The 19,910-nt window shown below is 37.5% G+C and overlaps 1 protein-coding gene across 1 annotated transcript in view; it reads right to left on the reverse strand.

Annotated features, from left to right (window-relative positions):
• The window catches only part of CR1 (complement C3b/C4b receptor 1 (Knops blood group)), a gene marked incomplete at both ends in the record, with an annotated part of 113,346 nt that overhangs the window by 71,322 nt on the left and 22,114 nt on the right, over window positions 1-19,910 (reverse strand). Inside the window, 7 exons of the mRNA XM_079723145.1 lie at window positions 1,127-1,226; window positions 1,818-1,997; window positions 4,009-4,227; window positions 6,044-6,129; window positions 7,366-7,468; window positions 7,558-7,734; window positions 10,146-10,544. Of these exons, the coding sequence (XP_079579271.1) occupies window positions 1,127-1,226; window positions 1,818-1,997; window positions 4,009-4,227; window positions 6,044-6,129; window positions 7,366-7,468; window positions 7,558-7,734; window positions 10,146-10,544 (1,264 nt within the window). The remainder of the gene's footprint in view (window positions 1-1,126; window positions 1,227-1,817; window positions 1,998-4,008; window positions 4,228-6,043; window positions 6,130-7,365; window positions 7,469-7,557; window positions 7,735-10,145; window positions 10,545-19,910) is intronic.

Below are 19,910 nucleotides of genomic sequence, written 5' to 3' on the forward strand. Positions count from 1 at the left end.
TACTTAAAAATGCTCAGAGAAAGACAGAAGTGTTTAGATTTACTCTAATTTCACTTTGTCAGATTATAGGTACTATGATCTGTAAGGCCTTGGTTAGCAAATATGCTGAAGGCCACAAGTTCCTTTTCAGTGTTTATCATGGCAGTGCAAATTTAGCCCATATTCTCTAACTGGTTCAGCTGCTCCCACTGGGAGTGAGGTTGAGACTGAGCAAGGTTAAGCCCCAAAACTGGGACTGCTGCCCAGTAAACACTTTATGTCTGACATTTTCACAGGGGACTCTGTTATGGGTTGAACAGTGTTCCCCAAAAAGTATGTCGAAGCCCTAGCCCCCAATCCCCATGAATATGACCTTATTTGGAAATAGGGCCTTTGCAGATATAATCATGTTAAGATGAGGTCATTAGGGTGGGCCCTAATCCAATATGACTGGAGTCCTTATAAAAACAGAGAACTTTGGACATAGACCCACACAGAGAGGAGAGTGCCATGTGAAGACACAGACACAGAATGAAGATGGCTATGAGAAGACAGAGGCAAAAACGGGAGTGATGCGCCACACGCCAAGGAAGCCCTGAGGTTACCATAATCTGGAAGAGGCAAGGAGGGATCCTCCTTCAGAGGCTTTGGAGGGAACATGTCCTGCTAGCACCTTGATTTTAGACCTCTAACCTCCAGAACCTTGAGAGAATAAATTTTTGTTGCTGTTCTGAGATACTCAGTTTGTCCTACTTTGTTATGGCAGCCCTAGCAAACAAATAGTGCAGTTACCTTATAAGATCTGCTTTCTACACAGTGGCTCCGTGGCCTTCCCTTTCTTTCAGCAATGTCTGCTCTGGGCAAGGGCTGTTTGTATGGTTTGACTATGCCCTCCCCCCATTTTCTTCCTTTCTACCTGGTGAATACCTCACTTTTCTTGTACGTACTGCCCTGGTTTCCAGCAAGGAGACAGATTTCCCCTCAAATCTTATCATACCTTTGTCCATTTCAATTAGGAGTTAAACACCTATGTTCAAGCTTCTTGAGAACAGATGGTAATAGCCTAGTCCTCTTTTCCAAGATATGACCAGAAGGTAGTATCGCTGTCCTGGAACTCTTGAACCAAGAGATGTTCCTGCCTACTCACCCTCTATTACAAGAAAATTTGATTCTGGATCCGAACTGGGTGTCTGTATCTATGTGCACCACACCATTCACAGGATCTGGAGGAGTGTTACATGATTTACCTTAGGAAAGAAAGAGAATTTTGGAGCCAGGAAGGGTAATTTGTACTTCTGTTAGTGTATAACAAGTTAGTCCCCACCTGACTGTAGCTTTCTGAAGAGCATATGCAATTCTGATGGTTCTACAGATTTTGCCACCTTGAGGAACCTCACCAGACTGCCTCAGGATCAGCCACCCACTAAGCACCACTTTCAAAGAGACCTCCCCTCTAAATCTCTTCTATCTTTGCCTCAAATCTCTTATCAAAATATAAAGGTCATTTGTGGCCTTATATCCCACCAGTATAAAATTTTTTATTACCTGGTTATTCAAACAGTTTATGTCTCCTTACAAAATTTTTTCCTGATCTGGAGTAATTCATTATTCACTTCCCCATTAAAAAATGGAGTTCTCCTGCAAATATTCCTTGAAACATTCTCAGGAGATAAGCATTTCAACCAATAATTAGGGGTGACCTACAAGACCAACTCTTACCTCCACCTATGTGAACATGTTTGACAAAGTTTTCTTATCTCTAAAATTTGGAGAAATTAAATAAGATCCTATAGATACTTTGACAAACATAGGAACGCTCCAAAGCAGGGCTTACTCACGTTTACAGACATCTTTGGCACTTGACCACATGAGGTTTTGTAGACACGTGATAGAGAATGACTTCCTGTGGTACTCAGGGTGGCATTCATACGTTAAAGATGTCCCAATGGGAAACTCAGATTCATTGGTCTGGATTTTCAACTTGGCAAATTGAAAATGACCTGGGGTGTTACAATGACCTAGAGATCAAAAAATCAAGAACATCAGAGTTAACAAAAAGATACCCAATGCCATTCTTCCTTTTCTCTTTCTTGTTAGATTTGATATCAGAACAAAAGAAACTTTTAGTTGTGGAAAGATAATTTCCTTGTAATCTTTGAAGGGAAAGTTCCATTAGCATGTGCCCATTAGAAAATATATTATCTGGAAGGCTATTTTGCTATTTGGGCATTTTACTTTTATCACTTACTGTAAAAGACAGCTCCAATTCAATTTTTCACATTTTTAGGGAGACAGAGGAGTGTTTCTGCCCAGGTCACACCTGGTCTGGTTTCTTTGTACTTCAGTGCATCAAAACCCATGCTTACAAGCAAGAATGGAGAACTCAAGATGTTTTTTGAAACTAGGAAGCGGCCACCAACTTTCTAGGTCTGATTCCTAAGCTGGTCATTTCAACACAACAAGGAAATAAACAGCATCTCCTCAAAATAAAAACAACAACAGCAAAACAGAAACACTGTTTGAAGTGTATGTTGAATCAAATTCTAGCTTTAGCTCCAAGCCCCTACACCTAAAGCTCTAGGTTTGAGAAGTAAAAACTCACTTTGGATTCAAGTAGTATGAAATCAAAAAAGTGTATATGTTTGGAAAAATAGAAATTGTTTCCACTTGGTTTTGACAATAACTTCTCTTTTAGTTTCTATTCCAGCTGTCCTCCACCTCCCCTTCAATTATTTTTTCAAATAGTAGAAGCTATGCTAGAGCCAATTCTGCATCCAGATAATTCTCTGTATGAAGACTTGCAAACCAATTTCTCATTTCTTTAACATATAATTAAATGATTTTTCTCAATATGAAAATTTGGCTTCTTTTCAAGGTGGCTTCACAGGAAATACATCCATCTATATTGCCTGTTTCTTTTTTATTTTAGAGTTTGAATATTAGCTATACTAGATTCTAGTTCAAGGAGTCCCCCTTATGACTAAAACCTACTACCTAAGGCCAAATCACACATGAAGATGGTCTGGCAGGTCTCCAGTCTAAAAAATCTAGCTGATAAAAGTAGGACTGCCATCTCAGGATAGGGTACTGGTGAAAAAAGTCATAGAACTTAGGGGAAGATTGCCTTTCACTGTTGATTCAGTGAATCTGAACTAGGTCTCTGTATTTGTAAACAGGTTCATAGGGACAACCCAAGCTGAAGCCATGGTGTTACAGAAGGAGAGTGAGGGCAAAAATGACTTCTGAATGCCCGTTCTTGGTCCCTTTCCTTTTAGAACTGCTCTTTTATTTCAGAGTTCCTCAGCAGTCAGTTTGTTATGCTGGGACTAGGGTCACTTCGACAATTTACTTTCCCCTTCCGTCTTCACTTCCTGAGTGTGGGTGTCATAGTGGTATTGGTTACCTTAGGATACCTTCTCCTTAGAAATACACACTCTATTTTGCATTTTTCCCTTGAGTTCACATCGCTTTGCTTTTTCTTTCCACCAAAGAGGGAAAACTTCAACAGCTGAAATTAGTGTGGGGCTAAGGAGCAAGTAAGGCTTATCTTAACTTAGAACTTAGCCCATACTGGCTAAAAGAATCTTTGTGTTTTGTTTACAATGCAGCCCAGTTTTCAGAGAGAACACACAGTGGTCTCTGGACAAATAGGTAATTAAAAGCAGTTTTGCCAGGCTTTGTTCTCTGCTGATCTGTGCTTCTCTCCAAAACCTGTGAAGATGGTACAACTTACGCTAGTTAAGGTTCATAGGTATTTGCTTTCAGTTCCTATGCTTTGAAAACATTTTCCTTCTAATTCTAATTAGAACTAGAACCACCACCCACTTCTTCCATCTCTTTTCACCAGCCCTCTAGAAGCAAAGATCATCAGAATCTTACATGTTGATGTATCTTAAAGCCATTTATTATTGATTTGGCATTTAATTGTATCGAGTGCACAAATAAACACCACATTGTAATTACGGAAACTTGGAGAGTCTGGTTTAGATATTCTGAATCCATTTGGAATGTGGGGTAGCACGCACTAACCCGGAAGTCCACAGCGAGGGGCAGGGCTGCTCCAAATTCCGTTTCCTTGACTGTCACTGGTACAGCGGATGGTGCTCTCCCCAGTGAGGCTGAAGATCATCCCTCTCTCTGGGTGCGGGTCACATGTGTAAGTGACTTCTTTTCCAAAAGGAAAGACTTCCAGAGGTTTTCCTGTGTGTCTCCCATTAAGGATATCAGGAGGATTTGGACACAAGATTTCTGGAAAGAAGGCAAAAGTTCTAAGTTTCATTGATGAGTTTTCACCAGAGGTAATCTATAGTCATTGGGTGTTATGGTTGGTACTACCTAAAAACACCGAATGGACTAAATGAAGTGAGATTTCAATCCCATTTTTTTTTTTACTTGAAAAAGTACAAAAGAATTTGCCTATCCTGAATCTTCCAGACTTTTAAGTTTTCTGTACGATAGAAACTTTACACCTTTAATTACGTACCAAAGCTTTTAAAGAAGAAAAAGAATCTATTGGAGAGTAACTCATTCATTTAATCAACACATATTAATTGGGCACTTATTCTGTGTCAGCCATTCCTCAGGGCTGGCTGGATAAAGTGGTGAAGAGCACAGATAAAGTCTCTGTCTTCCAGGGAACTTACATTCTCAGGAAATATTTCTACAATGTATTCCATATGTACTAATCACCTAATCATATGAAACCTTTCCTTAATAACTTACCCATAGTGACCATCAATCGATTATGACAGTAGTGCTGTCACAATGAATTGAAACATATATGGTTCATTGTAAAAACTCTAAATGATCCAGACTGTCTTGTTGTTATTGTTTTTTTTGATGCATGGGATTGTTTTTTTTTTTTTATTTCTTTACTTTCCGTCAGGCGTCAAATTTTTACTTCTTTCTGGTATCTGCTTGTCTGTTTAAACAGCCCTTTCCTTACTTCTATTTAGTGTTTCTTATTAGGCTTGGGATTTGGAAGAAGCTACTTAAATTAGAAAGAGTCATGAAAAATAAGAGAAATAGTACAATCAATAACTGAGCTCTAATCCATGCCAGTGGACAGCCATTTGTCATGTTACTTCAATGAAAGCTGGGTTTCTTGGATGACAGGATCTATATAGAAGTTATGGGGTTTTTTTTAATAAAGTTTTACTATAAAATGTGTCATAGGATAACTGAGCAGATTTCTTGCAACATAAACATTTTAGTAAAATTTGGATTATTTTAAAATTTATATATTTTCCAATCTTTAGGATCAAGTGATGAGGCAAAGTCCTATCTTCTATTGGGGAAAATACAAATGGGTAGACTAGGAGAAATCAGTGGTGGCGTTGCATATAGGAGACTCATTTTTTAATCAGCTTATTATTTCTGAATCTTTCAGCATAATTTAGATACAAGTTTTGAGCGTTTAAGGAGTCTTAAACTGCTGACCCTGTGTAATGCTGTTCCCCACTTTCCCCTCATTTCTGCATTGCTCTGACCTATCATCTCCATAAGATTTAATTTATTTTCTTTCTTATACATCTCCCCACTTGAGTATAAATAACATGGGACAGGGAATTTGCTCATCTTGTTCACTGCTATAACACCGGTGCCTGGAAGAACATCAAGCACATAGTATGTGCTCAATAAATAATTGAATGAATGAATGTTTCACATTTGTATATTAGCAAATACACAGGAATAGTGTAGAGTGACTGCACCTTTATAGCATAAAAAAGAAAAAGAAAGAAGGAAGGAAGGAAAAAAGAAAGAAATTTGTCAAAGCTTCACATTAGTTAATCTCTCCTGATTCAGAGACAAACTACAGCAGGATTTATCACGTAAAACAAAGAATTCTAAATGACAGAGACTGATCAGATGGTTCTCAAAACACATGACGCACAAGAAAGTGCATCACAACAAATCGATCCACAATAAAATACTATTAAAATAAGCAACTTTATCAATAATTCAGATTAGAAAATAGAACAAACACGGCTGGGGAGGCCATGGGTCAAATTACCAAATAGATTAAAGGGAGAGATTGGCCTGAAGTGTTATCCCTTCTACTCACGTTCACACACAGGAATGCCGCTGTTCCAAAGGCTTTCCATTCCAACCAAGACACAGTAACTAGCAGAACTGCCTTTTAATTGGAATCTAAGGAAGAAAATGGTAGTGAATATGTGAGCTGCTTAAGCCAAAATGCCATTCCATTTTCAAAAATCTCAGCATTTTGAGGATCTGAAACCAGCAGGTGGCAGAGGTTCAGAGGCCACATAGATCTGGAAAAGTCACAGCTTCCAGTGAGGGAGAACGGCAAAGCACAGTCACTTGGTCACATAATATAGTCCCAGCCTAAGTTGAAGAAGGCAGTTGTAGCATAGCTGCCATCTCCGTGATCCTGGACCTAGGCTCAGAGAAATCAGTCTCTCACTGAGCATCCCATGGTAAAGCTGATAAATCTACTCATAGTCATTACTGGAATAAAACATCCTCCAAGTGATGACACTGGAACAGCTAGTAAAACAGCTCCCAGTTTGGACTGGACAAGCAGAGAATAACTGGAAAGAGAACAAAGATTGTTCTTTTGTCTCTATATTTGTGATGGTTATGCAGAAGGCTCACAACAGCATGCTGGGCTACAGAAGAGTAAGCATGAATATTCTGGGGGGAAAAACGAAAGGAGATTGGAAATGACTCTTGCACAAAATCTTCCAAATTTCTCAATGTATGTTGGACCCTGATGGTTCCTCAATTTTATTTGGTGCCTGTCAAGGATTCTTTGGAACATTTTGAGATCAGGTACTTTGTTGCCCATGCTTGATACATCCCATGTAGAGATGTGCATGCTGTGTAAGGTCAAGTGAATGACCTTAATTAAAACTTTAATATCAGCCACCATAATACCATTTCAGAGCCCTTGACCTGTTATCAACCAGGTGATATATGATTGGATTAAAAATGCTTATTCTTATACTTTCTCTCTTATTACAAAATTCACTTTTGATGGTTAAAAAATTTTCTGAAATAATTCTTAAATGATCTTATTTTTAATAAGATTTTTGTCACATATCAAACTTTTTCTGTAACTCTCCAAATTACTCTTTTTCTTTTATGCTTGGAAAATATGATTTTTTCACTTAATGCGTCACCTATGTATACTCTTAAACAGTAGTTGTATTTGTGTTTAAGCATGCCATTTAATATACATTTCAGTTTTTCCTTCATATCGTATGTCATTAGTTCCACGTGTTCCTTACTCTTAACTTCCTATATACACTCCCCAAATTTAATATCCCTGAGTATTCCCTATTTTAAAAATCACACTAAACCTTCCCTTTTTGAATTAACCTCAATTTCAGTGTTCAGTAGGCCAGGCAAACTCACACTCACCCCTCATCACAAACGAAGGATACTTTTGCTCCAAGCTGAAAATTAAGTGGAAAGAGTACATGTCCATTAGGTAACTGGTCCAGGAAGTCAGCACATGATTTCACTAGGAATAAAAACACACACACACAGGAGTGAGATGTTCCTGTGAGGGACAAAGAGACTGATCCACAAACCAGATGACAGTATAGGCACCTGCACATTCGGGGGCTGACGGGCTCCAGTCTCCCTGGGGCGTACAATGCAGAGAAGCAGCCCCTCTGAGATCATAGCCAGGCTCACAGCTGTAGAACACTTCCTGCCCAGAAGAAAAGTTGTTCTTGTGGCTTGGGGTGTGTTTACTATGCAAGACTTTTGGAGGTGGCTGACATACTAGGGAAAGAGAATCAAAGTGCTGTTAATTGTGTGAAAATAACTTTTCCTCAGTGGTAAACTGGCTAAGACAATCATAATCATAAATCTATTTGTTTTTAAAAATCTGGTAGACTAACACCCTCTCATTTTATTGATGGCAAAATTGAACAGAGAGAGAGAAACAGAGACAGAGACCGAGAAAGAGAGAGAGAGAGAGTCTTGCGAAAAGTCATAGAACCGAGATACACTGCAGGGCAGTGACTAGAACTGAGACATCTTCAGTTCATGGTTTTCCATCTAAAGTACACACCTAAGATGACACAACAAACAGTTCCCCTCCACAATTCTTCCTGTTACTGTTCACTTAGTACACAGTTGTTAGATTGATGGATTTTTAATTTATTTTTATTGGCATCACCAATTTATATCCACCTTTTTGGCAATAAGGAATGCTTGAGCCCAAATCTCATCCAACAGATTTCCCAATCACCTATCACACTCTGCTGTGACAAACAAGATTCATACATCTCTTCTCATCTCTTTCCAGCTCCTCTCCAGTGGTCACGCCACCTGACATGGGTTGGTGGAGAAGATGTCTCCTTTCTGCACTCTACAGGGCCAGGTCCTGCTTAACCATTCACTTCATTCCAATGAGAAGATGGGAAACCATTGAATGAAGTCTTCTAAAAAACCTACAGCCCTCACAATGAGAGTGCATATTCCATACCATATGTTGTAACTGAGCCTCTGTCTCTTTATACAGTTGGTTTGAACTCAGAATCAGAATGCACTTGAACCTCCTAACTTATATAAAACTGTAGTAACATGAAAAGTCATTTCATTTTGGCTTAGATCAGGTTAGTTTCTCTCTCTGGACTTTAGCTTTCTCAAGTATAAAGTGGGGCATTGGACTAGAATAAATAACCCCCTTAAGGACTTTGTAAATACTCTGATGATGTAACACCCAATTTCAGGGCTCATCACCCCCGTTTTCCTTGATTAATAAGTACACTGTGATGTGATAATTTAAGTGCTGTGCTGGTTAAATCTCTGTTGACTCCCAGCCTTACACTTCTGCATTCTCCTTTGACTGCTGGGGACAGAAGCCTGAAAGTACAACTGCTAATCTTCCTTGCCAGCTGGGTCCTGGTTAAGCTCTGACAATTGGAGGCAAATATACTAAATTAAAAGGTAGGAAGATGATAGAAGTCATTCTTCTTGTAAAGGAGGACCAGGAAATGGAAACTGATGGCTCTTCCTTAGCAGCAGCAAAATTAATTCTATCAATGCCAATGACTGCAGGCTCCAGCTACGTTCTGGCAGCAGCAGCAGCTTCTGCAGCATGAGCAGCTGGAGGAAATACCTGCTCAGTGAGTGCAGGTGCCTGTGTTCTAGTCCAGGAGGAATGGCAGCCCCCTGAGCTCTGGTAACACTGCCTTCCTCCTTTTGCTCTTCCTACCCTTTTAACACCTTTATATTCTCTTACCTGCACTAAATCCCTCACTCCTTGAAATATCTAGAGTAGCTTTTGATTTCTCTGGCTCTGGAGTCAGGTAGGCTTGGGTTCTTGTCTTCACAGAGTTAGCATCTATTTAATCTTGGACAGTTATCTAACCTCTCTAAGACTCACTTTCTCTGTAAAACATGGAAAGAATAGTAACTATCTTATGTCTTTGTTTTAAGAATTAAGTGGGGCTTCCCTGGTGGCACAGTAGTTAAGAATCTGCCTGTCAATGCAGGGGACACAGGTTCGAGCCCTGGTCCACGAAGATCCCACATGCTGCGGAGCAAATAAGCCCATGCGCCACAACTACTGAGTCTGCGATCTACAGTCGCAAGCCACTACTACTGAACCCGTGTGCCACAACTAGTGAAGCCCGCGTGCCTAGAGCCCATGCTCCACAACAAGAGAAGCCCGCGCACCGCAACAAAGAGTAGCCTCTGCTTACCGCAACTAGAGAAAGCCTGCATGCAGCAACGAAGACCCAAAGCAGCCAAAAAATAAACAAATAAATAAATTTAATTAAAAAAAATTAAGTGAATCCATAGACTATATAGCGGCACCTAACAAGAAGAATCAGTCATTATGTATTAGCAGTTACAATACTCAAGAGTAACTAATAAATATTTTTTTAAAAAGATTATTTTAAATGAAAAAAAGAAAGAATTGAAAGATGATGATGTCAGTAGTGACATTCCAAGGAAATTTTACACTCTTTGCCCAGATTTATCTTTGCTTCTGAGTTTGAACACATACACATGCACACACACATACACACACACCTGCTTTATTTAATGTTTCCTCCCAAGAAAATTTACCCATCCACATTGCTCACCACACATCCTCCCCCCAGAACCGACACTAACCTCCTGATCCTCCTACAACTCACGTCATTTGTAGGCCCCTTCAAAGCCTCAGTCAGACTCACCCCTGGAGCAGCTGGGCAACTCAGGCCTCCACTTGTTTTGGGCCTGGCATTCAACAGTGGAGGGTCCTTTCATGGCAAAGCCAGGCTGACACCTAAACCTCACCCTTTCACGTAAAGAAAATAAGCTTTTGTTCTCAGACATCCTTATTCCATTTTCAATGACTGGAGGCATGCATTTATTAGGTGTAATGCACTGAGGGGGAGGGCCACTCCAGATGCCAACTTGATTGTCTTCACTGGTGCAATATATTGACTGTTCACCCACGAGGTCAAACAGCTTCTGCCTTCTCTCTCCAAGATTGCAGTGATAGGTCACCACTGTTCCGTATTGAAAGTATTCTCTGTCGGTGCTAATGAAATCTCCATTGGCGATGGCTGGGGGTGGCCCACAAGGAATGCCTGGGAAAAGGTAAAGCAGTGAATTAAAATAACTAGTGAGAGAAATCAAATGAGTCACTAAATTGTAACTATTTTTACCTTCATTATTTGCTTTTAATCTTTGCTAATGTAGATAATTTTTTATGAAGTTGTAATTTAGGTGGACATACCTAAGTAGAATTTGAGTATATCTGGGTAAACATGAGAATATTTATGAAACTGTAGACTACTGGATGTTAAACATTTTGAAAATCTAAATGATATAAATGGAAATATAAATTACTAATATTCATTAAAGTAGATATAGAAAGCTAGAATAGACCAAGAAACTTGTAAAAATAGAAGAAAACATTTCACCTATAAGTTCTATCACAGTTTCAAGTAATATATACTTCTAAATGTAATTTCAGGTGTTTCACAAGAGGTAAAGGAGAGAACTTAGCAAGCCATTTTATCAAGCCTAAGTTTGATATCATAATATTATACCCATGTAAAAGTGATCATATAGTAGTCCACCAAAAAAAGAGCTAAATACATTTAAAAATGTAGAAGTAAGACTAGTACATAGTAGGACATAGTTAGAAAAAATTGTATTGTTCTAACACTATATAACTGGAACTAAGTAACATCAACCAAAATTCCAAAACACTTAAAATTAAAAATGAAAATTCTTTAGGAAGCTTCTGCTTCTGGTAATGGTAATCTCAATAATTCAAATCAAACATCACTCCACCCATCTCACCCACAGAGAAAAACTAGAAATGCTGGGTAAAATATAAAACATATCAGAATGCATCAGGGTGCTAACAAACTGGTTTCATAGAAGGTTAAAATCCAGGTGAGAGCCAAGCATTTGGGCTACTTTCCCCCCTGGGAAGGTTAGTTGAACCAGGAGGGGGCCTTTGATACTGAAATTAAGAATTTGGATAAGATTAGTTGCAGTTTAGACACAGTTGAAGAAAAATCAATGAATTGGAAACTAGGACAGAAAAAAATATCCAGGACACAACACAGAGAGACAAAATGTTCGTAAATAGACAAAAGAGTAACAGAGGAACCATACTTAGAAAAATGTTTAAAGCATTTATTGCCAGAAAACCTACAATATAAAAATGCTTAGAAAGAATTCTTTAGGCTGAAGGAAAATAGTGTCACATAGAACTGACAGAACTGCAATATGGAGGAAGTGTAACAAAAGAGTTAATGTGTAGATAAATATAAATAAATACCATTTTTATAAAAGCAGCAACTATACTGTCTTGTGAGATATATAATATATGTAAAAAAACAGTAGAAAATGGCAGGAGAGCATAAATGGAGTTAAACTGCTATGGTTCTTGCATTGTTTGGGAAGTGGTAAAAAGCATTATTTATAATAAATTAGATTATATAATTATAATAGGTTATAATTATAATAAATTAAATTATAATAAATCAAGGATCTATATTGGAGTCTCTAGGATAGCATTAATAAGAAAATAAAGTGCAACTAAAATGTTCTTGAGGAGAAAAAAATAGAACAATAAAAATACTTGATTAATTTTAAAATGTGAGAAACCTATAACTAACTAACCTATAACTATAGTTAGTTTAAACTTAACTATATCAGTAACTATATTAATCTGAAATGTCCTAAACATTCTAATTAAAAGCAAAGATTTTCAGACTGAATGAAACAACAAAATCTGAGTATATGATGTTTACAAGAGATCAATTTTATTTTATTTTATTTTATGTTTATTTATTTTTTGGATGTGCCGGGCGGCTTGTGGAATTTTAGTTCCATGACCAGGGATTGAACCCAGTTTCTCAGCAGTGAAAGCACAGAGTCCTAACCACTGGACTGCCAGGGAATTCCCAGGTAAATTTTAAATATAGGACAAAGAATGGATGAAAGTAAAAGATCTGAAACATATGTAATACAAAAACAGGAAACAAAAAAAGAAGGCTGGTGTATCTATATTGATATCATACAAAATAGATTTTAAGGCAAGAAATATTATGAAAGGTAAAGAGGGACATTTCATTATGCTAAAAGAGTCAATTAAGCAGGAAAATATAATAATTCAAAATTTTCATGCATGTAATAACATAGCTTTTAAATTACATAAAGAAAAATCTCTAGAGCGATAGGAGAAATAGACAAATCCAGTCACATTTGGTGATTGTAGTGGTTTAAATAGTGATTCCCTAAAAAGATATTCCATGTCCTAACGCATGGTACCTGTGAATGTGAACTTATTTGGAAAAAGAGTCTTTGAAGATATAATTAAGTTAAGGATCTTGAGATGAGATCATCTTGGATTAACAGAGTAGATCTTCAATCTAAAAACTAGAGTGTTTGTAAGAGACAGAAGGGAAGGGGACACACACAGAGGAGAACGCAATGTGCAACGGCGGCAGATGTTGGAGTGATGCATCTATAAGCCAAGGAATGCCAAGGATTGCAGCGGCCACCAGGGGTAGGAGAGAGGCATAGGGCAGATTCTTTCTCCCAGGAAAAGGAACCAGCCTTGCTCACACCTTGATTTTGGACTGCTGACCTCTGAACTATGAGAGAATAAATTTCTATCATTTAAAGCTACTAAATTTGTGGTAATTTGTTATGGCAGCCCTAGGAAAGTAACACAGGTATTTTACACATTCCCATCAATGACTGAGAGAACAAGTGGAGGAAAAAAAACACAGTAAATCATATTTTCCTAAGAGACATTTATAGAAAATGACATAAAACAACTACACCTTCTTTTCAAGGGCATATGTAACATTTTACCAAAACTGTCCATATTCTGGGCTATAAAACATGTTTCAAAAAGTTTCAAAGGATTAAAGCAAAAGAATGATAATGATAAAATATCTCCAAGTGTTTGAAAATTAAGTAACACACTTTAAAATAAATTCTGGATAGAAGAATATATCAAAAGGAAAATTAGACAATTTTTCTGTATAGTGATAATGAAAATATGAAGATTGTGGGAAGCAAATACAGCACTTTTGGAGAAAAATTTACAGGTTTAAATATATTTGTTAGAAAAAAAAAAAGCCAAAACAAAATTATCTAAGCTTCCATATCAAGAATTAATGAACAGAGAACACCAAATTAAGCTCAAGAAAGTATCAGAAAGGAAATAATAAATCAGAAATCAATAAAATAGAAACTAGTTATACACTACAGAAAATTAAAAGTTGTTTTTCAAAAAATCTTAGTAAAATTTATAAACGCCTAGTAAAAGTAATCAAGAGAAAGAAATTTTTAAATGTTACCATTATCAAGAATTAAAATAGAGATATCACTACAGACCCCATACACATTAAAATATAATAAGAGGATACAATGAACAACATTATACCAATAACTTAGCAAATGTAAATGAAATACATTCCTTAAAAAGCACAACATACTAAAACTTATTAAATAAGATATTAAAAATCTTAAAAAGTATTTATAGCTATTGAAGAAATTAAATCAGTAATTAAAAAAACCTAACAACAAAAACTCACATCCAGATTGCTTTACTGCTGAATTATTGCAAAGATATAAAGAAAAATAATATTAATGTTACATGAATAATTCCAGAGAATAGAAAAGAATGAATATTTTCTAAAACATTTTATAAGACTAACATAATCTTGATGCCCAAACCTGACAAGGGCATTAAAAGAAAAAAATAAGTTAGAGTTCAACATCTCTTGAGAACATAAATGCAAATTTTCTAAACAAAATATTAAGAAACTGAACACAGCAGTACTTACAGAGGATGGTATAATGGTCAAAATAGGACTTCCATTGACTAATTTTAAAATATTAAACCAATCTTACAATACTTGAATAAAAAAAATTAGCAATCACACACACACAAACACATGCACCACACACAAGATAATCATATATAACAAATCATGACCAAGATGGATTTATTCTAGTAATTCAAAGCTGGTTAGCTTTCCAAAGATCAATCAATGTAATACAAAACATCAACAAAGTAAAGGAGAAACAGATATGACTATCTCAATAGATGCAGAGTGATAAATTAGAACCCACATTCATGATAAGTCTTTCAGCAAATTAGATAGCAAAAGGACTTTCCTTAATCTGATAAAGGATATCTGCCAAAAATTTACAGGAAATATCATGCTTTATAATGACTATGTAAAACCAATATTATCTCTTCCATTTGACATTGCACTGGAGTTTCTAGCCAATGCAATAAAATAAAAGAAATAAATAAAAGATACAGGAAAGGAAAGAATCTAAAAATATGATAATTATTCACAAATGACATGATTGTTTATGCAGCATACCAAAAAGAATAGGCAGATAAACTATTGAATTTAAAAGAAAATTTAGCAAAATTGTTGGATTCAAGGTCAAATGATTGCATGTTTAAGAAATAAACAATTAGAAAATAAAATTTTGAAAAAGATATCTAGGAATAAATCTAATAAGTGATGTTCAAAACTTCTATAATGTAAACTGGAAAATATTAAGAGAAATTAAAGAAGACTTCAAAAATGGAGGGATATATAATGTTGATGAATTTAAAACTGAAAAACATAAATATGTTAATGGTCCACAAATTGATCTACTGAGTCAATAGAAACCCAATACAAATTCAAGCAGGATTTTTTTTGTGTGTGTGGAAACTGACAAGCTGATTCTAAATTTTATATGGAAATGCAAAGGGCCAAGAGTTACCATGTAAATCTTGAAAGTAAATGGTTAGAGGATATGAGCCACCAGATACCAGTCTTAATATAATGCTATAGAAATGGAAACCGTGTAGTAAATAAACGAAAGGAACAGAACCTCTCTGGAATGAGATTCACATATCACATCACCTGACTCATGGGCATTGTGGTATATAAGGAATCGTCTTTTTAAATAAATGTTATTAGATTAATGGTCTATCCAACAGGGAAAAAAAAACAAAAAATGAATACTTTGACCATACTCCACACCATACAAAAAATAAATTTGAGATGAATCACAGACTTAAACGTGAAAAATAAAATGATAGGCAAAGTTTTTTTTTTTTTTAAGTAGAACAGAGAAAGCAGTAACTAGAAAGGAAAAGACTCATGAATTAGACATTATTAAAATGTATTTCTATTACCAAGGACATCATTAAGAAACCAAAAGACAAGTTTTAGCCTGGAAGAAAATTTTTGTGTTACATTTATTGGAAAATCTGAGAATATGTAAAGAACTTCTACAGAACAATAAAGAGATACACAAACAGGTAAACATTGGGGAAAAGTTTTAAACAGGCATTCATAAGCGTATGAAAAGGTGCTCAGCATCAGTCATTAGGAAAATGCAAATTAAAAACCACAGTGAGCCATCAGAACAGCTAATATTTAAACAATTGATAAATAACAAGTTTCCAAGGATGTGGAGCAGCTGGACCTTTCATATGCTTCTGGTGGAAGTGTAAATTTGTACAACCATTTTATAAAATCTTAGCAGTATCTACTAAAACTGAATATATTTATACCCAGGAATTCCACTTATAGAAATATAAACAATTTATATAGGTTTGCATGAATATAAATATGTATAGATTTGCATATATATAAATATTCACAAATTTATACAGATTTGCATATGTACCTGTAAGAAATACTGCTGGTATTTAAACAGCTGAATTTACAAATTAATTAAATACAGTATAGCAATAGAAAAGATACAATTAATCCTACATGCAACAACATGGATGAGTCTCCTAAGTAAACACTGAGCAGAAGCTGGACACAGGAATACACACTTTTTTGTTCCTTTAATATAAAATTTAAGAAGAGGCAGACCTAATCTTTGGTGATAGAGGACAGAATAATAGTTACTTTGGGAAGATAATAACTGAGAAAGGGCAAGATGGGGAGTCTGAGGTGCTGATAATGTTCTATATCTTATCTGAGTGCTATTTACATGGGTGCGTTCACTTTGTAAAAATTTAATGAACTGAATGATTAAGATTATGCACTTTAATATATGTTAAACTTCAATAAAAAGTCTACACAACGTGAAAAAATTGTTGGGAAAAAAGACCATCTAACAAAGTAAATTCCAGGCCACAAGGCTTTATTGATGAATTCTTTCAAATATCTAAAAAACAATTAATGCCAATCTCACCTAAACCCTTACAGGGAAACAGATATATGGAACACTACCAGCTGGCTTTATGAGGCTATCATAAATCTGACACTAAAATCAGATAAAAACATTACAAGAAAGAAAATTACAGTCTAATCTCTCTAAAAAATATTAAGAATGGAGTAATAAAAGTGTTCTAAAATTAGTGGTGCTGGTTACACAGGTATGAATATACCAAAAATCATTGAACTGTATACTTTAAAAGGGTAATTTTATGGTATGTGAATTAGATCTCAAACAAAACCATATTAAATAACAAAAAAATATATATAAAATATTATGACCAAGCTGATTTATTTCAAGAATGTAAAATTGGAATTTGAATCAGTTTGTCTTTCAAAATTTCTTAGCAATGAAGAGCATAAGGGAACTTCCTTAATCTGAAAATGGGTATCTACAAAATAAACCTACAACACATACCAGATTAATAGTGAAATATTTGATTGAATCTTTCCCTTTGAGATGGGGAACAAAACAAGGATGCCTTCTAGCCCCCATTGTGAAATGTTACACTGGTGGTCTACCTAGTGAAAGAAAGAAAGAGAGGAAGGAAGGAAAGGAGGAAGGGAGGGAGGGAGGGAGGGAGAGAGGGAAGGAGGGAGGAAGGAATGAAGAGAGAGTTCCCTGGTGGTCCAATGGTTAGGACTCAGTGCTTTCACTGCCATGGGCCCAGGTTCAATCCCTGGTTGGGGAACTAAGATCCCAGAAATCATGTGGCGTGGAAAAAACAAAAAACAAACAAACAAAAGAAAACAGAAAGAAAGATAGAAGGAGGAAGGAAGGGATAGAGAAAGAAAAGAAAGAAGCAGGAGTAAGAGGAGGAAGAGGGAGGGAGACAGAAAGTTTGTAGTTATCTACTGTTTTTGTACAATGTCATCAAAGCTAAATTGGAATTAGTTTTCCCAGACTTACTTTGCCTGTATTGGGGTTAGAGTTTGAGAAATTGGCATGAAATGCAAGGTAGAAATGAAGCAACAGCAGTTCCACTCTGAAGGTCATCCTTGGTTAGAGGTGGCAAGGGGACAAATGCACCAAACAAATGCACAGGTTCCCATTTGTTCTTGCTCTCCTTATTTCTGCATCCAGCTCTCCTTAACTGCTGTTCCTGCTTACCTACAGTGATTCCAACCCAGTCTCAGATGCTTCACTGTGAGCTTACAGAAGCAGTAGTCATGAAGAGCAAAAAACTTTTATAGATTTCTAACACCAGCCCTCTTCCCAGTTCTACTCCAGCAGTCAGATGTGCTTAGCTTCCAGAAAGCCCCAACTCCAAGAGAGCTGGTTAGTGATTTTTCTGATCTTTTTAGAGCAGCTCCTCATGCAACTGGATAAAGTTTAGTTCCATAATAAATCTCTTATTTCATAATACCAATAGTAGTTCTGCTTCCATATTTGGACCAAAATTTATCCCAGAGTAACAGAAGAGTCTGGGATTGGTTCTTTGATACGATTGGATTTAAAGGAATTAACGTTGCCCATGAAAAAGGGCGCACAAGTAGTTTATGGAATGTAGAGAAAGAAGATCACCTCAGTTAACACCCACAGACATCTACAATCAATCGAAGCAAGGTTTTGGGTGACCAAGTGGTTGCTGTCCTAGAACATTTTAAGGAAGGCAAATAATGAGGTTGGTTGCGTACTTCTAAGTGCACCAGAGAACTTAAGAGAAAGAAAATTTTGAGTATAAAGCTTTAAATTCCTGTTCAAGGTCTGGATCTGGAAGCTTCTACATCTGCCCAAAAAGAAACACTTGTATCCTGTAGGCACAGGGCCAAGATTCCTAAAAAACAAACACACCACCTAATCCTGTGGCTGAACTGCAACGCAAATTGAATTCACAATTTCAGAGTCTCTTACACTAAAGTTTGGGCATTGATTAGAAAAAGAAAGACTCTGAAAATTGAGATGGAGATATATGGAAAAATTCTAATGAAACAGAATACCTTGAACCTGGAAATTCTGCTGAGAGAGGACCTTCAAGATGGCAGAGAAGTAAGGCGTGGAGAACACCTTCCTCTGCACAAATACATCAAAAATACATTTACATGTGGAACCACTCCTACAGAACACCTACTGAACGCTGGCAGAAGACCTCATACTTCCCAAAAGGCAAGGAAATCCCCACACCTGGGTAGGGCAAAAGAAAAAAGAAAAAACAGAGACAAAACAATAGGGACAGGACCTGTACTTCTGGGAAGGAGCTGTGAAGAAGGAAAAGTTTCCACACACTAGGAAGCCCCCTCACTGGTGGAGATGGGAGGTGGGCATGGGGGAAGCTTCAGAGCCACGGAAGACAGTGCAGCAACAGCAGTGTAGAGGGCAAAGTGGAGAGATTTCCACACAGAGGATCAGTGCTGACCAGCACTCACCAGCCTGAGAGGCTTGTCTGCTCACCCGCTGGGGTGGGTGGGGGCTGGGAGCTGAGGCTCGGGCTTTGGAGGTCAGATCCCAGGGAGAGGACTGGGGTTGGCTGCATGAACACAGCCTGAAGTGGGCCAGTGTGCCACAGCTAGCCAGGAGGGAGTGTGGAAGAATGTCTAGACCGGCCTAAGGGGCAAGAGACCATTGTTTCAGGGTACACAAGGAGAGGGGATTCCTTCCCTGTCTGCCCACAGAAGGCAGAGCACCGCCTAAACAAGCTCCAGAGCCAGGCGTGAGCCATGGCTGTCAGCTCAGACCCCAGAGACGGGCATGAAATGCTAACACTGCTGCTGCAGCCACCAAGAATCCTGTATGCAAGCACAGGTCACTATCCACACCCCACTGGGAGCCTGTGCAACACACCACTGCCAGGGTTCTGTGATCCAGAGACAACTTCCCCAGGAGAACACACTGTGTGCCTCAGGCTGTTGGAACACCACGCTGGCCTCTGCCGACACAGGCTCGCTACGCATTCCAATTATAACTACCGTACCTCTCCCTCCCCCCTCCAGCCTCAGTGAGCCAGTGCCCCCTAATCGGCTTCCAGTTAAACCTTGTCCGGTCTGGGTGGGAACAGAGGCCTGAGGGCAACCTACACGTAGAGGTAAGGCCAAAACCAAAGCTGAACCTCAGGAGCTGTGTGAACAAAGAAGAGAAAGGGAAATTGCTCCGTGCAGCCTCAGGAGCAGTGGATGAAAACCCCACAATCAACTTGAGGTACCCTGCATCTGTGGAATAACTGAATGGACAATGAATCATCCCAAAATTGAGGCGCTGGACTTTGGGAGCAACTGTAGACTTGGGGTTTGCTGTCT

This window comes from Hyperoodon ampullatus (genome assembly GCF_949752795.1).
Source record: "Hyperoodon ampullatus genome assembly, chromosome: 2".
Lineage (NCBI taxonomy): Eukaryota > Metazoa > Chordata > Mammalia > Artiodactyla > Ziphiidae > Hyperoodon > Hyperoodon ampullatus.